We start from the raw sequence: 14,672 nt of genomic DNA, 5'->3' as shown, positions 1-14,672 counted from the left end.
GAGTCAGATATCCAATTGCCCTCTCTCTTCTCAGCTTTTTGTCTGTGGCTTCTGGAACTAGAGGGAGGGAGGGGCGTGTTCTGGTGGGGGAAGAGGGTGGTGAAGGTGGAAGGAGAGGGGGAGGGGGTGGTGCAGCCACCGGAAGAGGAGAGCAGGACAATGGCATGGTTGAGAATGTAGGACTTTAAGATGGAGGCAACACATGTGAAGACAAAGGACTTAAACATGGTGGTGGAGAGAGGGGGAGGGGATTGCGAGCTGAGGGAGGTGGGCGACTGAGGTTTTCTGGCACATCTGAAAAGGAAGGACTGAGTAGAGTAAGAGGCTGACAATCTCTAACTGGAGATCGGGCCAGGAGAACCTGAGTTATAGAACACTTAACATGAAGGTCTTGATGGGAGTGCAAAGTCTAAAAAAGCCTGCACATATGGGATTTCATTCTACTTTCCACTCAGTGGCAATAATTAGTTAAGTCGGTGAGGAGGCTAAAATCAAAAGTTCCCTCAGGGGGCCAGCAAGATTGGTTGTCCAAGGGATACTGAGGCCTGGCCTTAGAGCAAAGGAAGACTAACTTCCGTTTGCGAACTTCCCGGGACAAATATAGAGTAGCCAAATTAGAAATGAGACACCGCAGTGGGGTCTGGCCTCTGCTTTCGAGGACTGGTTCCCCATGTCTGCACCCACTTCCCCAAAAAAATCCCACTGAAAGGAGCACCCAGTGTCCCAAGCACACCAAGTCAGGGGAGACGGCCTGGGAGCCTGGGTGAGGGACATCTCCCCCACCGCAGGGCCAGGGGCGAGTATCCCAGATATTCACAACGGATGGGCTGAATACCCAAGACCTGGACGTAGCTACGATTTCGGACGGACCAGGTGAAATGGAGTTAGGAAGGGAAGCAGACTGGGGGAAACTGAGGGACTCACCAGAAAATAGTCCACGCAGCAGAGAACAGGCTGAGGTCCCTGGTCAGGGAAGGAGGGGGCAGGGCCACCGGTGGCCAGTTGGGGCCCTGCGCTCATACTCCTTCCCGCCTTTCAGCACCATATGTAAGATAAATTCTAGCCGAAATAAGCAGGCAAAGAGAGGCAACAAAGGGCCAGGTAATTTATTTAAATACCCCCCGGTGAGGTTCTGTGGCCTTCTTGTCACAGGCCAGAGAAGTCACACCTGGTTAGGGAGGTGGGGGGCTTATAAGAGATTAGGAGGGGAAGGAGTGGGCAAGCTATCCTAGGGGGTGTGGAGAAGTATGATTGGCTAAAGGTGACATAATAGACAACTAGAAATTTTTTTCCTTCCAAGAGTGAGGAGGCTGACATCCGGGTCTTAGTTGGCACATCAGGAAGTAATTCAGGGAGAGCTGTCCCCTCTCCATATACGGCACGGACTTTGGGGTCTGGTCTGTTCTCCTCCTATGGCATCTCTCTGTTCTGTTTGCATGTCCTTGTTTTTCCTTTCTCCAGCCTAACATATGCCTCAGTGAAGACCTTGTCAGCCTTATGTATAAACCAAGACTTGTAATAATAGGTGTTCTTTGTTGCAACATTTTTGTCATCTATCTTTATCTACTTCCATTGTTCTCTGATTTTTCTTTTACAGAAAATATTTGTTAAAATTTACTGGTGTATTTTTCTGTCTTATAGAACAAATGTACATTTAAAGGCTGGAGCTACATAAAGGGCTTGTCTCCTAATTTAGTGTTGATTACTCCCAAATATGTTTAATCTCCCGATTGTTTATACCTTTGCAGTGCATAACAACATAGCTACATGAAACTTTAGCATTTCCAAGTACTAATACATGTGTTGTATTATTTGGTCCTTACAACAGGGCTAAAAAGGAAATGAGTGGGGTATTACTCTTAAATTTACAGAGGAGGGTACAGAAGCTAAGAGGCCCTGTGACTAAATCCCTGGTCACAGAGCCGCTAAATGCAGGAGCTGGAATAGAAACCACACCTTCCAAGTCTCTCAGGCCAGGGTGCTTTCTGCCTGCAACACAGCCTCGTACAGAATGAGATGGACCAGGCGGTCTGGGAATGAGACCTTGTCACTACTGCCCAGATGTGCCCTGCTCATTCCTCTTACTCTGCCTGCCTAGACAGGGTGCGACTACGACCTCTGCCCAACAAAGAGAGAGAGTCTCCACACTTTTGATGAAATCTCTCTCTCTCTCTCTCTCTCTCTCTCTCTCTCTCTCTCTCTCTCTCTCTCTTTCTCTTTCTCTGTCATTGACTAGCCCTCTGGCTCTCCTTTTGGGCATGAAACTAACACCTTCTTACTCTCAAAGACTAGGTTCAGGCATCACTTCCTCCAGGAAGCCTTCTTAACACCCCTCTGAGGACTGGATTATATGCTATGAAATTCTTCTCAGCCAGAGCACTTACCTCTTTGGCTTATAATGATGTGCCTGTGTCAGCTGCATTGAGAAAAAAGACAGCCATCTCTCCCTATCCCAAGGCACACTTTTCCCTCCCCACGCTTTGCTCACCCAGGCCTCCCTGCCATCCCTGCACCAGCCGAGAGGGCCTGTTCCCTCCCTCCTGGACTTGGTCTGGCAGCTGCCTGGCCTGGAGATCTCTTCCCTGTCTGGTGTGGCTCACGCCTCCCCTCCTCTGGGTCATTGCTCATACAGCACCTCTCACAGCTGCCCTCCCAATTAAAATTCCTAACCCCGAACTGTCCCTGGTCCTCTTCCCCATAAAACTTAGCATCTGACATAGATGTTTTACTTATCTATTTTGTTCATTACTCTGTCTCTCCCATGACAAGATGTGAATTCTCACTGATGATGAATGGATTAAGCCAAATGTTTTGAACAAAGACCTACAGGTTATCCTGGCTATCTTCATCAGCTGCTGATAGCCATTTTGTCTATAAAACAGAAAACAGCACATGCACACAAGTGTTAGATACAGTATTTTTCACACAGCTTGTCCTCCATAAAGCTACTGCCTTCACTCACTAATGTAAGCCACAATATTTCTTCTCAGAGGCTTTTGAGATCATATAATCAGGCCAGATTAATGATGCTTTTATTGCCCCCTAAACTGGTGGTCAACCCTTTGTGAAATCAATTCCTTAGCACTTAAGAGAAACTTTAAAAATGACTTCAACTTGTAGATCTGAGAGAAATAAGATTGTAGCTTTTAAAAATCTCTATTCTTTATTGCCCACCAGTGATATTATTTTGATTTTATGATATACTATGTATGACATGATATAGATCATCAATATGTTATTATATATTAAATAATTTATTAATAAATTATTTATTCATAAATATTCATTTGAGCACCTGTGTCCTTAGGGAGCTTCCAATCTGAGGGGAAGACAAATCAGTAAGAAATACTGTAAGGCCAACAGCTGTCCTAGGAAACCTTGGGAAATTCCTTCAGGGATGTAGTGTTGTTACATCAGATACGACATGGCCCATGGAGACTAATTCTGCTTGCTCAGCACTGTGCCTCTGTGGACAGCAGAGGGTGTCCTGGGTATTATTAGGGTTGCAATGTTAAGCATAACACCGATACTTTAAGTCATAAACACAGTATTGGCCCAGGCCTCTCAGGCTTGAGAAAGGTCATTCATTTGCTCATTCAGCCATTATTTCAACAAATGGCTACTGATGACCTATAGCTGGGAACAGAGGGCTGATTCCCCCCACCCACCCTCCTGGTGGTCTCAGGCCAGCCTCGAGGCGCCCCAGCTGCAGCTGCACGCAGCTCAGCAGCCCTTACTCAGCAGCCTGCTGCCCCACTGCCGTGCCTCTGAGTGGGCACAACTCGTCTTTGCCCTGCAGGCACAGGGCAGGCTGCTGCCCCCCTAGCTTCTGACTTTGGGCTGTAAGGTTGGGGGAGCTGCCATATTCTAAAGGATGAAAAATAAATTATGCCTCTTATTTCTGTCATTTTCCATTTCCAGGCTTAGAAGAGAAGGGAGAAGAATTTGCTAGCATGCTTACAGAGCTTCTCTTTGAATTACATGTTGCAGCCACACCTGACAAACTCAATAAGGTCAGCACTTGTCTGGGTCTTAGTTTTTTTTTTTTTTTTTTTTAAAGGTCTCAGTTGTGAAATTCCAGAGATTCATCTGAAATGGAAAAACCCCAAACTCCAAATGGCACGGGGGCGGGGGTGGGGGAGCGGGCAGGGGGAAAGGAAGTGTGACGCCAGTAATTAAAGTTCGAGGAGGCAACATAATGGAATGTGATGGTAGAGAACATGCTAGACTGTGTCATGAGACCTGCATCTTAGTTGCAACTTCTCCAGTAATTACCTTATGACCTTGAACAAGTCACTTCTCCTCAGAATAGAATTTTAGAGCAGAGCAGTGTTTATCTTCAGCATAACGGAGGGAAGAGGGATACAGAATCACCATATTTCATCTCCCCTCCCCTGCTGCAGTGACACGCTAGAATTGGAGAGAAGCACCTCAGCCAGGTCAGCCCCCCGTTCCCTCCCACCTGGAATGCTGGCACTGTGTGGTGTCTGAGAACGTTCGGGCTCTATCGGGCTGGGTTCCTCTAATAGTACCACAGTACGTTTTGCAAGTTCATACGAGGTCTTGCTGCAGAGTTTCCTAACAAGGGCACTGGTTATTAATTACTTAAAGCTGTGTTATTTTTCCCATTCTTTGTCTCTTTTTTCCCCCTTTTTTTTAACAAGCAGTAGTTGACATAGACCCTCAGTTATCAAGGTGAGAGAGGAAAGGGCAGAGTGAGGCAGTGAGGTGGAAAGATGAGTGATCTCTTTATCTCTGATAGAGGTCAGTGATTCTGGCAGGCCAGTGACTTCAGTAGAGTGGGAAATTGCCTCATTCATCTCTGCGCAGCACCTATCTCCTCTCAGCATGTGTGTGGTGCCTCCAGGGGCCCACTGGTTTATTTACATCGTCAGGTAAAGCTGTGCACCTAAAAGAAGACGCCAGGCAGAGTTTTGCTGGGGTCTTGCCCCTCTTGCCATTCAGCACTCTCACACGTAAGCTGTAAGTTTAGAAGTACATTTAACATAAACTCAGATAAAACTTTCCCCTAAGCAAACAGCTTAAACTATCATGATAAAAGCAGGGTGGGTCTGCTCTTTCTAAATTCAGGAACTAACAGATAGAGAAGGTGGTTTCTGCTTGTTCAATTTAGCCATAACTTTTTAGGCCACAGGTTGCTCAAACTGCGCTCATGTGAGATTAAACTAGTCACAGAGCAGCGCCAGGTGCTTCCAACGGCTCTTCTCCCCTCCGCCGTGAGGTCCGAGGACCTGGTGTGACCATCCTTCATCTTCCCAGCCTTGTATGTTATTAGGCTCATGAAACACGAAGGCTACATGAGATACAGCAAATGAGGAAATCTGCGTCAGCAATGACCCTGACTAAATAGCTTACACATAGAAAAAGTACTGTTACTCTTTTATAGTTGGTCATGAAAAGTGAAAAATATACTATCAATCTTCCAAGATGATGGTCATTTTTACTCTTATCTCTACATCTTTTTTTTTCAGAATGCTTTTTCAGAAGTCCCCCAGCCCTGCAGTGTTCCCCCCATACTTTCTGTCTATTCTGTCCCCTTTTCCTACCTTCTATTTTCCAGAAAGCAACACAAGGTGTTTGAAGGATGTTAAAAAATTGCACATGAATTTATAAACATACAGAAAACCACCCTCAAAGATTTAGGGCAGCATGAGTCTAGGCTTGGGATTGGAACTTTCTAGTCTCCATATTTGTACAATAAATGCCTTTTGCTTTGGTTGGGGGCCTTCGCAGGCCATGAAAAAAGCTCATGACTGGGTGGAAGAAGATCAAACTGTGGTGTCAGTAGATGTGACCGAAGAGTCAGAGGAGAAAACTAAAAAGGAAGAAGAGGAAGAGAAACCCGATAACCCTGAAGAAGTCACAAAGGAAAAAAGGAGAACTAAGGCGGTTGAGGTGAATTTATTTAGGTTGTCCACCTAAAGAGCAGTAATACTGTGTTGATTTTATTAGCAGCCTAATTTAAAGTGAGGAGAAGCCATTTCATTTTCATTTGTCCTCTGTTTCACCTTACAGAAATATGAGCATTAATGTAATAAACACTAAAATTTCTCTGTGCCAAAATTTGTGACTTAGCATAGATATTGTAGCTTTTCTCCATAGCTTTGCAATTATAATTTAAAGGAAAAAAGATCTATAAGAGCACAATTGATTTATCTTTAGGTTAAAATTCCATCTTATATGCAAATTTGTAACTATAAAATGGCTTTATGCCCCATAACTAAGGAGGTAATTGAAGTTTTTTCCAAAAAAATTTCATTGCTGCAGTTTTTATTCTGCAGTTTAACAAGTTTATATGTGTGCCATTTATTACATGCCTATGTTCAAAAGTGTGTTTGCAGTAACTTCATTTTACATCAAATTTTAATTTTAGACAAAGTAACTTTCTAAATTAAACCACTAGAAAGAAAAATGTCCATTGAGGTTCATTCATTCAGCTGCCATCCCACACCCATTCCTGAGCACCTACCTGCTCTGTACCCAGCATTGCTCTGAGGGACACAGCCTGAGTAAGGCTTGCCTGGGGTCCCTGGTAGTGCTTCCATTTTATGGCAGCATTTCCACCCACAAAAGCCTTAGATACACCCATTAACCATTGGGTAAACTTGTCAAGTCACATTTGTTTTTGTTTTGATTTTCAAGAACTATGTAATTTTTTTTTAATGTCATAGCGTTTTTTAAAAAGCATCTGCTCAGTGAAAATTTTCTTACATTCACTTACGTATTTCAGGAAGTATACATGCTATCCATTGAAAGTCTGGCAGAAGTAACAGCACGCTGTATCGAGCAGCTTCATAAAGTAGCAGAATTAATTCTTCATGGACAAGAAGAAGAAAAACCAGCTCAGGACCAAGCAAAAGTTCTGATAAAGTAAATATTACATTTAATTCTTATTTTTTCCAATTATATATATATTTGCTGTTCAAATATAGACACACAGAAACACACCTCCTAAGCTACTAATGATTTAGACTATGGGAACTAAATCTCTTTTTGTATGGACATCTTGAGAAATAAGGACTCTCTTAAGAATTGAACGATGTTAGCAAGAATAATAATAATTAACTAGACATCCTAGGAATTATTTATGAAGAGATTTAAGGGAAGACGCATTATACCATTCAGAGCTAAGTGTTTATTTTAATAGATCAAAGTCTTAGAAGTACAGACCTTTGAGGATAATTACATTTTCAACAAACCACATGAATAGAGAAAAGGCACTGTAATTCAGCTTCTCAGCTAACTTCATAAAAATATGCAAACACACCCCCAGTCTCCCTAGGGACTTATACCAGCTCTGCATATTCTGAATCCTGGCAGTGATAGTCACTGATATGAGCCAGTTCACTGTGGGATTGCATATGTGTATATTTGTGCTGTCATATGTTATATTCTTCAATAAGTAGTGGCTGTTATTATTGGTTTATCTAGTGAAATAAAAATGTATATGTATGTAACTTGTATGCATAAAAATAGTTGGTATGGAGAATTTATTAAAATAGTTGGTATGGAGGTAAAAAACAACCCATTAGCTTTTGTGCCTATGACTGTATGTTGCAATATAGAAAATTAGCACAGGTCCAAATATCCTCTCATTATTATACAGACCCAGGAGCCAAAATAACAGCCTCCTAAAAATGTATGGGTACACACACACACACATCTCAACACACTCGTTCACTTTGCTAGCTAACTAGTCTTTGCTTATTACTGCATTTGGTATTGTGGGTTGGGGAACAAATTTTTAGTGGAAGAACTTTCCAAAAAGTCAATATTAGTGTCTTTCTACTATGGATGGCATTTTCCTCACTTAGAAGGATTTGCCTAGATTTTCATATCTAAACATGTGAAAAAAATCAAACATACTATAAGAACTGCACAAACCTGCTCTTAATATACCTAGAAGGAATATATACTTACTTCAGTATATAGAATGAAGAGAAGAGGGCAAAACAGGAAAAGTTTAAAATATTGAGGAAAACGTCTAAGAGCTATTTTATATTTGTGGTACTTATTTGAAAGGGGAAGGGTGTTCAGAAGTCCCTGCATATGGATAACAGGACCTTACTCTTAGCTTCTTTCTGATTGCCAGTCCAGATTGCCCCAACCTTACCAAGCTGCACCAAGCAAAGGGTAATAGGCCTCACATTTGTCTATAAAAGAAGAGCCTCTTCACCCACCTGTCAAGACAAGTGGTCCTGGCCCATAGACAGAAGGTCCTGGGCCATTCCCAGGCCTTACTCCTGACCTTTTCTGCAGATAATTTTTAAATGGGTAGATGGGTAGATGAATGAGTGGATAGGTGGATCAGTCGATAGATGAATATAGCTCAATAAACTTGAATACGTAGCTTAGACAGGACCCCTATGTCTCAAAATAACATTTACCCTTCTGACATCACTAGATCTTTTAACATGTAAGAATCTTAACTTGGAGTTATTGTTTTTCTAATAGTATTTTAATCACTATTCATACAAGTCATAAACAATTGTCTAAAAAATCAGACAACACACACATTATTAGGTAATTAGATTATTTTCAATTTTTGTCATAATCTGTAATGTCATGACAAACATTGCTTTGGTGAAATATTTGTATCTATCTTACATTATTTTATTAGGGTAAAATCCTAGTACTAGAATGACTGGAATAACCTTAGAGTTTTGATGTAAGTCTTAAAAACATATTCTATAGGATCTTTATTTTGAGGCATCTTTAATCAAGATTTCAAGAAACATCTGAGTTTGAATCCCAGCTCTATCTATCACTTACTACTGCATGTCCTAAGCAAGTTACTTAAACTTCTTAAGTGTCAGTTTCTTCATCTATAAAATGGAATAATAACATAAGTGACTATAACTTTATGTCACTATGAACATTAAATATGATTATGTATACAGAAATACTTAACATAGTACCTCAGTGAATGCTCATTATTATTTTTTTAAAAATACAAAAAACTGGGGAAAATCTACTTGGCAAGAATCTTATATCCCTGTGCATGTGGAGCTCAAGCCTGATATTTTTCTGCATATGCTCTTGATTCTAAAAAGAAGTGCAGTGAGTTAGGTAATTATTCTTCAGTTGAGAATGCAAAGAAAACCAGGATTAGATTAAACCATGATTGTAAATTGTGGAATATCATTAAGAAAATATTTCTACAGAGCCTCTTGAAACTTGTGTGCCATTCTTTTAAGTGGAATATAATATCAATATCAGTAATTGTCTTGATGGTTATATTATTTACCTTATTGAAAATCCCCAAACCTTTTTTGTTTTTTTGTATTTCAGATTAACTACTGCAATGTGCAAGGAAGTGACCTCCTTATCAAAGAAGTTTATGAATTCTTTAACCACTGTTGGGGTAAGATTATAATATTGATTCTTTTTTCACCTTTTTAAGGGAGATGGGTCTATGGGGAGCTGTGATGAAAAGAAGAGGATGCAGTGCCTTCTTTGATAGCTCCACAAAAAGAAGCTTTTGCCTGGATGTTTACTGAAGTCCGGCCAAGAGCACCTTATCTAACAATTAGCAGTTTAGGGCTCCCATATAACTGGGTTCTAGCCCTAACACTCCATCCCAGACATGTGAGATGTTGGGTGCGTTTTCGAAACTTAGTGTGATCAGGGAAGACAGGAGAAAATTTTCCTTTTTAACCTTTCTACGTTTTCTTTTAAAGCCCAGGATTCAAGGGTAGATGAGTTTTTCCATGAGAAAAAGCACGTTTTACGTCCTGTTTTAGTTAGGGTGTTTTTTGTTGCAAATGTATTAGTTTCCAAGGGCTGCTATGACAAGTACCACAAATTGGGTGGTTTAAGCAATAGAAATTTATCTTCTCACAGTTTTGGAGGCTGGAAATCTAAAATCAAGATGTCAGCACTGTCTTGCTCCCCTCATGCAGCCTGTAGGGCAGGCTCCTTCCTTGCCTCTTCCAGCAGCTGGTAGCCCCAGGCATTCTTTGGCTTAGGGCAGCATAACTGCAGTCTCTTGCTCCATCTTCACCTCATCTTCTCTCTGTGCATTTCTGTGTCCAAATTTCCCTCTTCTAAGGACATCACTTATATTGGGTTAAGGTATACCAGTATGACCTCATCTGAACTAATTACATCTGCAAGAAACCTATCTCCAAATAAGTTCACATCTTGAGGTACTGGAGGTTAAGACTTCAATTTGTCTTTTTTGGGGGCACACAGTTCAACCCGTAACAGAAAGTAACAAAAACAAGTTCTAAATATTTAGACAGAAAAAGGACTTCATTAAAGGTAGTGGAGTGTGAACAGCTGTGGGGACCCAGCACCAGAGCTCATGTATCTTCTCTCTAAAGTGTTGCTATTAATGTGACTCAGTTACAGCAGTTCCCAGACCCTGTGTCTCTCCATTCAAATTCCAGGTTCCTGGGTGAGAAGGTTTGAAAGGCTCATCAGTGTGGGTCAGATGTCCATCTTGGTATCACCAGTTATAACTGGGGGCAGGGTCATATCATGTAGATCAGCTGACTGTTGGAGTGCACTCCCTACCCCCTGAGGCCAAGAGAATCTCTCAAAAGAAGTGGAAATGATTCTGGACCTAAGTGTCAGGAGATGTGTGTCTCCCATACTCCTGTAAATGACTCACTTAATTAGGGGTGAACTATACTACCTAATCATTCTGTTGTCAAGGAATCTGGTTTGCATCTCTTATTTAGTAAATATCATCTTTTATAGTTGTGTAATTTCAGGCCCTCAGAATCAAGATCCTCACTGAATGCAGGCAGAATGAAGGGGGAGGTAGAAATGCATTGGCATGGTAGGCTCGATGAAATGCATTTGTGTGCTCAGTGTTGTCTAAGTTAACTGGGGCCCATGGACAGCATAACTGCTAGGTTCACAGAGAGGTGCGAGGTCTTCATCAGCATGAGATTGCCTAGGTGACTTGGCTTCCCAAGACCCTCTATGCCCTCTTCTCACTCTTTCCACAGTTCATTAGGTGGGAAACTGAGAGCCAGAGGGGTGGACTGATTCATCCAGGCTTTCTATTGATCTCTCAACTCCCAGGTGGCTACCATCAGACAGATAGCCAGCTGTCTGATTATCTATGGTTATCTTGTGAGGAGGATGTATATGTCTGCATGTGTGTTTTATATGTCTTATATGATTCATGTTAAACATTAATTTACTTACATTAGTGGTTAATATTCATGGTATTTCTTGCTTTTCCTTTTAACATAATGTATTCTGGCACAGTATTTCTCAGACCTTAATGTGGAAGCAAGTCACCTAGAGAACTTGTTAACATGCAGGTTCTGATGCAGTAGAAGGATGGGGACTGAGATTCTACATTCTAACAAGCTCCCAAGTGATACCAATGTTCCTGATCCACAGTCTGCATTTTTAGCAGCAAGGCTGTGGCAGATGGGTGTGTACTGAAACTTATATATATATATACACACTTACATATATTGCACACACATATATGCAAATATTTGCATGCACAAAATCAGGAAGACACAAATGATCACTTTGGAGAAAGAGAAAGCTAAGCTAAACAGAGTTTATTGAAATGCCACATGACCACAACAATATACCTGATTTGAGGCTGTGATGAATCATTTCCATCATTATTGCTCCTGTTCTCTACAACCGCCATTACTCATAACTTGAAGTTAATGAGTGTATATTGCTCTCCAGACTCCATTTAAATTGCTTGCACATCTCATTGATTCTAAGAACCAATGTCATTTTATTGCCCTCATTTTTATTATATTTTAGAGGTTTATTGATAATCAAATAAACATGAAAGCAAATACCATAATGGATTTTCTGGTTACTTACTAAAATAACTGGCTTTTTGAAGACTTTTTTTCCCAAGACTCCATTATGGTTTCCCCAGTAAGACATTACTTTGCCCTCTACAGAGTAATGTCAGTGAAAGTGAGCTGCTCTGGGAAGATTTATTTCATTTTTATGCTTCTGTTTATCATAAAGTCTTCCAGGTACAGTAAGGGAAGCAGCCTATTAAGATTACCTCCTCTCTTTCCAACCCCTTTAATTACTGATTATCTAAGAACAGATAGAATTTTTTAAATAGAGAACACTGTTGATTGATAGAACAATAGTAGAAATAATAATGATGACGATACCAACACTAGCTCCTACTTTTGAATACCTGTTTTATATCAGGCTCTGTATTCTGTGCTTATTCATGATTTGCAAAGTAGGATCTGAAGACCTAGTGCATGCTATATTTAAGAATGTTTTAATTTTGAATGTCATATATAAGAATGCTTTTAATTTTGCTGCTAATTTGGAAGACACACCCTGTAACCAAGTACCCATGTTTCCATTTAAAAGGACAAGAAAAAAAAAAAAAAAGGACTATGGACCAGGGCTGGATTAGGATAAGCTACTATGGTACTCAACACCGCTGCAGAATCTAAGGGGGGCCCCCTCAAAAAAGACAAAGAAACAACTTTAGTCATCTAGATATTTTAATGCAATATTTTAAAAAATCAAAATGAATGCAAAAAAAGTCATAATGAACAAAATACCTATATTTTAAGTGAAGTCAGGATCTGACCCTGTACTTGCACAGCTCAGCCTCACTCATCTCACCCGAGTCCCAGATCCGCTACAAGCTGCAGATAGTTAAAAAGGTCTGAGTTTCAGTTTCTAGCTGTGTGACTTAAACAAGTTAATCTCCCTGATTCCTATTTTCTCATCTTTAAATTAGGGTTGTCATGGTACCTGTTAGGATTTCTACAAAATTAAATGAGATCATATAGAGGAAGCACCAAATATGAAGCCTGGTCTATAATAAGCCCTCGACATTTCCTCCCCTTCCTCTCTTAAAAGGTCCCTCAGCAAAGCCAGCATGTGACAAGTCTTAGTATGAGCACCTAATCTATCAATTTCATCCTTTTAATTCTGCAGAGCAACAAGAAGGCTGAAGTCCTTAACCCTATGATCAGTAGTGTATTGTTAGAGGTAAGTGGCCCCAGGAAGAAAGTGCTTTTGGATCAAAGCAAACTAAAGCTACATTTGGTTGTCTTTCTCCAGGCAGCAAGTGTTATTGCAATTCTAAATTTTATCATCGACAGTCTTTTGAGTACATTTGTGTAGTTCCACCAGCTGTAAACCCTCGGGTGAAGCAACAATACCTAATTTTCAAGAATTCATGGTTATAAAGAGAAACACTAAGCTTGCACGTTATTCCTGTTGCTGTTTTCTCTGGCAGAAGCTTATTTCTGCTGTCAATTTTGACACCAGATATAACACCATGATTATTGGCTGCAATGAGGATTCTTGCTCCATGGTGATTTTTGTAAAAATGGGCACTTGCCTGCATTCACAATAAGTTTCACTTTAGCTGGGTCTAAGTTCCAAACAGGCAGAAATGACAAGTAGACTGTCTAGCTTCTGCCCTTTCAGTGACCAGAAGCACTACCCTCTGTGGCTGCTCACTCTGTGGGGTGCCCACTCACAAAGACTTTGTGACATGGACTTGAAGCTTCCCCAACAGCCCTGTGCCTTTGCCAGAAACAGTGATATAAAAGAGAAGAAAAGAGGCGAGGGGGCCTCATTCTTGACTCATAAGCTGTGGCTAGTGGAGAAAACCCTTCGCATTAAAAGCTGAAGGGTAAGGAACTGGCACATCTGTACCTCCAAGTCACCTGGATGAAGCCTCAAGGTGTTAAGAACCTGAGTTGGAACATGGGTAGTACATATGTTTTTGCTGTCTGAAGAAGCTGTTGATTGCAAAATTTGGAAGTTACCAAATGCCAAGTCAGGGAGGGCTACCTACATATTTGTAGCAGTGTTTTTAAGAATTATACCTTACTGTTAAGGAAAACTACCAAGATACAAAATTAACAAAGTGTTGGCACCAAGTATTATTGTTTAGGACACAGCCACACTGTGGGGTGCAGTTTCCTAGAAAGGGACAAGGAGCTGTAGGGGCAAGTTCTGGAGACACAGACACAGCTAAGAGGACACTCCGGCAGATAGAGGCAGAATATGGAACAAGAAAATCTCTCCTTGGTCACCCAAAAGGCATTAACAGACTCATTTACCATGTCAGGTCATGAAGAATATTAGATCAAATGTTTATTCACTCCCCCAGCAGAAGTTTTCTCATGTTTTAGTTATCTGAAATTTTAAAAGGCCTTTCTGTGTAATACTGTATATTAGAATAGCACATCAAATACCCAAAACAAGTAGAAGGTACCAACATGCATGGGAGGATGCAGGGTTCCAGGATTTGCTGTGAATAACTGCACAATAATGTCTCTGGTTAGCTTTATGTACACCGTTCTTGTTTATTATCTGTAGGTTAGGACACATTGGAGTCTCCTTCATAGGAAGTAGAGTTGGTCTGGAAAGAGGACTGGTAAGACTGGATATATCAGGTCATGAATATACACATACTGATGTACCCTCAAAGTCTATGGAAACGTCTTGTCTCATTTTGAGTGAATTCTTCTCTGTTAGTATAGTAATGAAGAGCTAGGTGCATTCCATCCAAAGGGAATGTGTTTACATTTGCTTTAAGCATCAACATTACAAGAAAAATATTATAAAATAATTATGAGATTTGACGAGAGGGAGCATTATCAAATTGGAAAAATTGTCAAGCTTAAACTGTGAAAATAACCCTTCCACCACGTCCTTCTCCT

At 40.8% G+C, this 14,672-nt stretch overlaps 1 protein-coding gene across 11 annotated transcripts in view; it reads left to right on the top strand.

Annotated features, from left to right (window-relative positions):
- FAM114A1 (family with sequence similarity 114 member A1) overlaps window positions 1-14,672 on the top strand; it is a 111,341-nt gene that overhangs the window by 69,739 nt on the left and 26,930 nt on the right. For 6 of the 11 annotated variants that reach the window (XR_012131760.1, XR_012131761.1, XR_005057077.2 and 3 more), the window contains exons 9-12: window positions 3,922-4,013; window positions 5,755-5,916; window positions 6,752-6,891; window positions 9,313-9,385. Coding sequence is in view for 8 of the 11 variants with exons in the window: in XM_073237735.1 (XP_073093836.1) it covers window positions 3,922-4,013; window positions 5,755-5,916; window positions 6,752-6,891; window positions 9,313-9,385 (467 nt within the window). In the remaining 3 variants the exon portion in view is untranslated. Of the gene's footprint in view, window positions 1-3,921; window positions 4,014-5,754; window positions 5,917-6,751; window positions 6,892-9,312; window positions 9,386-11,244; window positions 12,908-12,930; window positions 12,985-14,328; window position 14,672 lie in introns of those variants that run through there. The other 5 variants (XM_073237736.1, XM_037002659.2, XM_037002657.2 and 2 more) reach the window with 3 other exon arrangements.

Source organism: Manis javanica, chromosome 5 (assembly GCF_040802235.1).
Source record: "Manis javanica isolate MJ-LG chromosome 5, MJ_LKY, whole genome shotgun sequence".
Lineage (NCBI taxonomy): Eukaryota > Metazoa > Chordata > Mammalia > Pholidota > Manidae > Manis > Manis javanica.
The sequence above is the reverse complement of the archived record's forward strand: the minus strand, read 5'-3'. Positions and strand labels throughout refer to the sequence as shown.